The sequence below is a fragment of the Trichophyton benhamiae genome (assembly GCF_000151125.1).
Source record: "Trichophyton benhamiae CBS 112371 chromosome Unknown contig00202.0, whole genome shotgun sequence".
Classification (NCBI taxonomy): Eukaryota; Fungi; Ascomycota; class Eurotiomycetes; order Onygenales; family Arthrodermataceae; genus Trichophyton; species Trichophyton benhamiae.
The window spans coordinates 1,071-8,558 of NW_003315060.1; the positions used below are offsets into that span (position 1 = coordinate 1,071).

Consider the following 7,488-nt stretch of genomic DNA (forward strand, 5'->3'; position numbering starts at 1 on the left):
GAAAAAAGATGACACAGGGCGGCCCAGTCGTGATGACCATCCAGAGAGTCTCGGAAAGGAGCCACATCGAGCCATGTCAGCCCGCACACCCTCTCCGTATCTTGTGTGTGAACGGATACATCCATGTATGGTCTTAAGCGGCTCACCACACGCGACCTTTCCGCCGGTAAATGTACGGAGTATATATGTTGATCTTTTTGCAGAAGCGCAAGTGAACAACAAGCAAAAGGACGTGCGATAATATTGAGGCCGTGATGGCCCGCCCCACCACAAAGTAGCTCCGATTTCTTTCTTTTTTTCCCTTCACCACTCCCTCCCCCGTTTCCCTCTTGCTCCTCTCTTCATGGTGTTCTGCCAAAAGTCAGAAGTTTTGACTGACGTGCAGGAAATTCCAACGTGGATGGGCCAGACGAGAGAGAAAAACCCCCGTGCAACCAGATGAGTTGTTGATCAACGCCTAGTGCGGTATATACGCTCTTTAACCCCATTTCCCTTCCTTTTTCCTCTCCTCTTCCTTCGTGTTTTGTCGAAAGGGGCTGTTCCGTACTCCGAGCGTATAGAAGAGGTTGACTGCTGGGCTCTGTGCTGCACCCCAGGCGGCCTCAATTCCCCTCCACAAGGGTCATGCAGTGCCAGCTAGCTAAAAATGTTGACGCCCAAGCCCTAGTAGTTGGGTCGGGGGAAATAGGAATGCTCAAGCACAGATGATGCCTCTGATCTTTGGTACGCCGTGTGGAGAAGCACGAAGGAGATGCAACCATCGGATCAGGGCCCATTTCCAGGGCCAGGACCGTCTCTTATAGGATGGCAGTTGTTTCATTTCATCCGTTTCCAGAGCAATCCCGATGGATAGAAGGGGGTCTTCCGTGTCTGCTGCCATATCGAGCCAGACCGGCGGGCGTCCCAGGGCAAGCTTTAGAGCGAGGCTAGAAGACTGAATAGCCGTCTTCAGAGCCAGGCAGGGGGTGAGCACTATGAAGCAGACCGTTGACTGTAGACCGCAGGCTGCTGGCAGCACCCGTAGGCACTCGTAGGCACTTGTAGACACTGGCGTTGTAGGCGTGGGAGCGAGTGAGGTGGTTGAGGTGCTGGGGAGGATGAAGTCATCTTCATGGGCGGTCGTTAAAAGGGGAGGAAGTCAGTAATACCTCAAAAATCCCCACCAAACCGCAACTAGACTAACTGGCGATCCTCCCCTCCTCGTCCGCCTCTCTCCTCCTCTTCTTCCACACCTCACACTTCCTCGCTCTCTCAACACTTCAATCATATACATCCTGCCTCTCTCGTTCTCTGCATCTCTTCTGCAGCATTCATCTGGTCTGCGTGTGTCTAGACGTTTTAGGCGCCCTCTCTGCTCGCCGGCGACGGGCGTTGTCAGGACACTGCCAGAACCGCCGTTGGCTGCGGTTATTACACCAGGCCAGAGGGAAGAACCAACACAGCAAAACTCCCTCAAAAGAAAAAAAAAAAGAGTGAAGGTGACCAAAAGACAAATATAGAGCAAAAGAAGTCCCAGGACTTCTTTTCTGTTCAAACAAGCAGAAACAGTGGGCATCTGCAGCGTGCTTTCTGGCCGCCGTTTGAGTCCCGGGTCTATCATACAGCACCAGTGCCTCCAGCAGCAGTGCTTCTTCGACACCCATTGTACCAGCGTGGTTCTGGGGTCCTTTGGCTTGCGTCTCGCTCTTTAAGACGCCCAACCCTTAATCCCTCCAAGCTCATCATCGGTATGCATACTCTGTCCAAAAAGCAAAGAGAAGAAGAAAAGAAAAGAAGCGGCGGAGAGAAGAGAGCAGCAGCAAGGGGACGCAGAGAAAGAAAACTTTAAGAGCGTATAAATTCCCCTTGGGACTTTTTTTTCTGACAGAATAGATAGTGCAAACAAGCCGGATCCTCTTGAATGGAATAGTTCTTCCGCTAGAACAACTTGATTGTAAGTGGTATTTCCTTCTGCATATTTGTTTTGATATCAGGTGCCCCAGCAGGGAAGAATGCCGTTTATTGATTTTTTTTTTTTTTGCCTGTATTTTCTTCCTTCTTTAATTCCTGCCTTACGTATGTTAGTTACTGTGATTTGTCCTGTTTTTTTGTTATTTTTTTTATTTTTATTTTTTTCACACTCGAAGTCTGCGTTGCATCCCCAAGTCACTCTTCAACTCTTTCATAACAAACACTTACTTACCTCTTTGATAGATACATCCATTTGATTTTTACTTCGCTTGACGGAGGTTTCCATTTATACAACTTTTTTTTACGACCCCTTGTCAAATCAGAGGTGAATATAGACTTTCCCTTGTTTTACGCTCCTCCGAGTTCTTCCCCACCCTCCAATATAACATTTAACTCCCATGCTGGGTAGTAATGTCGAATCTCCCGCCTCTCAGACCACTATTCTTTGTTATCTGTCTGGCTAAACGGCTCCTGTTCGGGCCCATCACCCCCACGGGTTGGTGCTCGACTGTCTACCTAACTCGGGTCTGGCCGCGCAAAATCTACACATCACATGTTTTTATTAATCTAGAGGAACATCACCTCCACTGTCATTTGCCACGTCTTACGACCGCATTCTCCATTAGCCAACTGGTCTCGGTGGCACTTATAAGTATCCTGAAAGTTAACGATTTGTCTCAGGGTCCCACGCAACCATTTCCCCGGCTAAAAGAAAGAGAGAAAGCTAGAACGACCAAGAAAGATAGGGAAAATCTCGACGCAGTTCAACCCGACCTCGAGCCTCAATTTGCGATCTCCTATATACCAGCCTTTTTTTCCCTCAGGAACGCCTGCTTTACAACCGCGGATAGCACAACGTTTAAAACTAAGCCGAACCCCGAACCAGAGCACTGGTTTCCGATAGTTCTGGCAAAGTTTTTGTCAACGTCACACCAACCTGCCTTTTCGATACCAATAAAAGAGACAGAGCCCCTCCAGGCTGCAATATCAAATGAGACCTTGCGTACATTCTTCCGATCCTGTGCAGTCTGAACCCAGGACGTCCATCATGGCTCCATCCGCGCAAACCGAAGACGGGGTATTTATCTCCAACTTCCAACATCCCTCTTTTATCTCTCCAGTTCAGCTAACATGGCGACTTTTCCAGCCGAGAAATAACATATCGAGCCTCGAAAAATATAAATACCTTGACGTAGGTACTTTTGAACAGATTTTAGAAATGGACGACGAGGATCAAGAGAGGGAGTTCAGCCGAAGTATAGTATATGGCTTTTTCGACCAGGCAGAAGCCACATTCCTCAAAATGGAATCCGCGATGTAAGCGTTCTCCTCTACCCTTCTTATATCCCACTCCCTTCACTCCCACCTTGACCTTGGTCTTGACACTCATCCCCTCCCTTGACGTGTTTGCCGTGACGTCATCATAACATCATCCCGTGACCCCTATCTTTACCTTTCAGATGACGTCATTACCCGCACCCTCCAAGGAGAAACCTTTTTTACTAACCACAACGTTATTGCTACCGTGGTTACAGCTCGTCCGAAGATCTAGCTGAGCTGTCCCAACTAGGTCACTTCCTCAAGGGATCCTCGGCTACCTTGGGCCTCACCAAGGTCAAGGATGCCTGTGAGAAGATCCAGAACTACGGCCAACAAAAGGACGAGTCTGGCACCCATCCTGAACCGGATAAAAGCAGGTCGCTAGCCAACATCAAGAAGGCACTGGCCGAGGCGAAGAATGATTATCACGATGTCGTTAACGTTCTCAAGTCGTTTTATGGCGAGGAGACAACCGCATAAATGACCTTTCCTGCATCCGCTTATTTCCCCTCCATTCCCATTTTCTCATGTCACGACGGTTCTTTTTCACGGAGTAACTCCCACTACAATCCAGGTTTGTCTTTAGCCTTACGATACGCGCGAAGCCAAGTTTTATCTCACGGCGACTTGATGACCCGTTGCCTCCTACCTCCTATACCACTTCTCTCAGCCAGACCAGCAAGCCTCTTTCTTCAATCCTCTCTATGGTCGTTTCCCCATCATGCTGTCTTTGTACTCACCAATTGTTTTAGACCCTCCAAAAAATCGGCTTTTCTCTTCCTACGTTCATGGTTTGACTGCAATATTACCTTTTGTCCCTTTTACCCCTTTTTTTCTTTATTTTTTTATCTTATCTGATTTGCCCTCCGTTCGATACCATGGTTCACGCTTATATGCTTGTCACTACATTAACCTTTGCTGATGTAAGTTCGAGCTGGCGTATTGATTTCTTCATATTTTTTTCTTATGCATTGGCATGATGGTACACCAAAAGAACGTTAAAGAAAAAAGAAAAAAAAAAGGTATAAAATGAATAGGAATCTATGTTTTTATCATCGCTTTATTCTGTTCTAGTTTTGATTTTGTGCCTTGACCATGGGACATATTGAGGGTGGTGTTGAGGGCGATCCAATTGATATCAGGGACCGTCTGTAAGCACCAGAATAATACAATCGTCTATTGATATAATAATGGTCTTAGAGTCCTTTTATACAGCGTCCAAGTACTAAAAGGGAAGATGGGAACCCGTGGGTTAAGCAATACACCACCTTGAAAACTTCATGCAATACACCATAGCTGTCTAATGAAACAGTAAAGAAGGCATGACGAACCATCAAAGAAGGCAATATAAACCAAAGAACACGATATCAACAACAACAGAACATAACAGTATACACAAATAACAGGCTCAAAAGTCATGGAAAGGAGTACTCAATGGGTTGAGTATAATCATCACATACCGATCAATCCCAGCGGTAAGGTGTCAAAAAAAGGATGATAGGATATAGGTAGAAGGTCAAAGTCAAGGCCCAAGGTCAATCAAGTGGCGGCATAGCTCCGTGCAGTCGTTATAGAAGGTGACTGTACACAGTACAGGACCAGGAATTCGTTATGTAGTGATACTATTCAATCACTTCCAGTTCTTCAAGCGGGCAAGTTCCTGTCTGAAAGCATTCCCCTCGCGGCGTTGAACTTCGTTGAAAGTCTCCGTATCGGAAACTATATGCTGGCGCGATGGAAGTCGCTCAGGGGTGTCGGAGTACTGTTGTCCGCTATCCTCCATGTCGTCCAACCTGATAGAACCACCGGCACCGCGTCCACTTCTCATGGCTCTGGCACGTCTACCACCGTAGCCCTTGTTGCGCCGGCCCATAATGTTGCTCAAGCCAATTCGGCGCTGGTGCTTCATACCAAAGCAGAGGCCGAGTAGAATCAGGAAAACGGCGCCGAGACCAAGAGGTAGACCGATGAGAAGGCCAAGCGGCTTGGGTGCTGGAGTTGGAGGGGGTGGAGGATGGTGGACTGGAGGTTTGTTGACGAGGGAGATGGTAGGACCGTTGTGATGGACCTTTCCTTTGCCCTTTGGAAACTCGTCCAGGAAAAACGTGAGGTTATTGCGTTTCTCGCCCTTCAGCCATTCCGCCTTCATCTGAATGGCGACATAGCTGTGGTTGTTTGGGGTCTCACGAGAAAGCCAAGCATTGAGGCCTTCATTCATAGAGACATTGACGTAATCTGCGCCAACTCTAACAACAGAGTCGGAACCGAGAAGTGAAGTAAGCCAGGTTACTGTTAAGACAGACACTGTTAGATCAACATGCAAAGCAATGTCCAGTTGAAGCACTGTATCATGCTACAAGCTACATACCATAGTAGGTGTCATCGACGTATACTTCTTGCTGATCATGAGGCGAACAGAAGGGTTTGACAGAGAGATCTTTTTCGGAGCTGCATGCCTGAGCTTCCTTGGGCTTGTCACCAGTGAGCTCTGGATCTTCCTGGGACCCTGACCCTCCAGTATCCGTGTCATCTGAAGGGGTCGGGCTTGGAGTAGGGGCGGTCGCCTTGGTCGAAGTAGACGAGCTGGAAGTCATGGAAGATTCGGCACCGCTGGTAGCTGTCGACTGAGTAGCTTCGGTTCCCGTTGTCTTTGCAACCGCAGAGGTCGACATGTCTGGAAAACGGAACCACGTTAGATCAAGGCTACAGGCGCAAGTATAGCAACAGAAACATACCTTCGGGAGCTCTTTTGAAGTAAGCTGCATTTGACGCAGTAGCTCCGCTGCCCAGAGCGAGGGCGACGAGAGCTATGTTCCGTAGCAAGACCATGGCTGCGGTGGCTGGCCGGCTTCTTGCGGATGTGTCCTGCGAAGGAGTTGAAGGTATCGAGTTCAATTGCCCCTTTCAGCCCGCAAAGAGTATCTTGTCTGCTAGGATATACACAGTTACCCGGCGAGAGGATGCGTAGGGCAAAGAGCAAAGAGCAAGAGGACGACGACGACGCTGCCGGTGATGGAGGCGAAGGAAGAGAAAGAGAGAAAAGCGAAAAAGAAAGAGAAAAAGACGCCAAGGAAAGCGCCTCGTAAAAAGCTTGTTTCGATCTCCCGGTATTTCGGGTGTCTTAAATACGTCCGGAGGAAGACGCGGCCTCTCTCCCATTGGCCGCACAGCCTGACGTTTTCCCGAAGAGGCTTAGATGCAGGAACAGAATGTGTAATATTACGCGATCTGTATTTGATTTACACCAAGACTGAAAAGCGCCTGAAACGAGCTTGAGAAAAGACGAGGAAAAGGAGGCATAAAAGGGAAAAAGAGGCAGAAAGACGGCAAGGCTGGGAGCAAGTCAACAGAGATAGCTCTGGCAACGATATGAATGAAAGGTCGAGGCTCTGGCTTAAGGCTGACTTTGACAGGCGGCTATTGAGACTGGCTTGAAGGGGCTTTAAGGTTGAGCTAAGGCTTTAATTTGGAGCCTCCACAAACTGTAAGTATATTCTTTCCCGCAAAACACCATTTTAATCAGATGTGAAGACAGCAATAACATGCCTTTGAGTGACGGGGATGCTTAGGGCTTTCTGCTGGCCTGCGACTCCCCTTCAACAGATGCCAATATCATTTTTTTGACGTTGTATTGAGTGATAGCTAGATGCATGGACTGTTTCCATCACTGGAGGAGTGACGCATCCCACAGAGAGCATCGAGATACACTATAACCCACAGCATGTCGATTTATATCCAGCGCTTCTCGAGTGCTCATGATTGGAATGAGTATAGATATCCTTCGCTGATCATTGCTGAACTCTTGAATTTAAAGCATAAATAGTGCAAATGCACAAGATGTCTCGCGAAATATTGTATAGGTGATCACATGACCATAACTATAATGTGACATTGATATCAGGTGACGTAATCCTTTTACGGCCATTATCATCGACTCCATAAGATCAGACGATATCTTCCTATACTTGACCATTTGACGTCTTGGATTCGGCTTCAACCCCTCTTATTATTCTACAGTAACAATATTTACATACCCTTGCGTTATCACAACAAGAAGAAACTCAACTAAAGAAGATGGTCTCCCTCTTGGCAGCCCTTTATGAAGGCTATTAAAGCAGATATCGAGATTGATATCCGAGACCGTATCAATTGACTTACACTGATGCCTGTTAATTAGCACCCAGGCCAGCTGTCCTGCTCGTCAGTTGCCCAAAATAA

The 7,488-nt window shown here is 47.6% G+C and overlaps 4 protein-coding genes across 4 annotated transcripts; 3 read left to right on the top strand and 1 right to left on the bottom strand.

Annotated features, from left to right (window-relative positions):
- Positions 1 to 1,177: 1,177 nt before the first annotated feature.
- ARB_03928 (uncharacterized protein) lies at positions 1,178 to 1,828 on the top strand (the record flags this gene model as incomplete). Its single annotated transcript, XM_003009815.1, has 2 exons — positions 1,178 to 1,323; positions 1,420 to 1,828. Coding segments are annotated over 2 exons (555 nt in total), but the record flags the coding sequence as incomplete, so codon positions are not given.
- Positions 1,829 to 2,998: 1,170 nt separating this feature from the next.
- On the top strand, positions 2,999 to 3,271 carry ARB_03929 (uncharacterized protein; the record flags this gene model as incomplete). Its single annotated transcript, XM_003009816.1, has 1 exon — positions 2,999 to 3,271. One exon carries the CDS (start codon positions 2,999 to 3,001, stop codon positions 3,269 to 3,271), a length of 273 nt encoding a protein of 90 aa, XP_003009862.1.
- Positions 3,272 to 3,410: 139 nt separating this feature from the next.
- Positions 3,411 to 3,750, top strand: ARB_03930 (uncharacterized protein; the record flags this gene model as incomplete). The annotated part of the gene is made up of 2 exons (XM_003009817.1): positions 3,411 to 3,463; positions 3,486 to 3,750. The coding sequence occupies 2 exons, from the start codon at positions 3,411 to 3,413 to the stop codon at positions 3,748 to 3,750; spliced, it is 318 nt and encodes a 105-aa protein (XP_003009863.1).
- Positions 3,751 to 4,900: 1,150 nt separating this feature from the next.
- Positions 4,901 to 6,099, bottom strand: ARB_03931 (uncharacterized protein; the record flags this gene model as incomplete). Its single annotated transcript, XM_003009818.1, has 3 exons — positions 4,901 to 5,613; positions 5,639 to 5,944; positions 6,006 to 6,099. 3 exons carry the CDS (start codon positions 6,097 to 6,099, stop codon positions 4,901 to 4,903), a joined length of 1,113 nt encoding a protein of 370 aa, XP_003009864.1.
- Between the last annotated feature and the right edge of the window lie 1,389 nt (positions 6,100 to 7,488).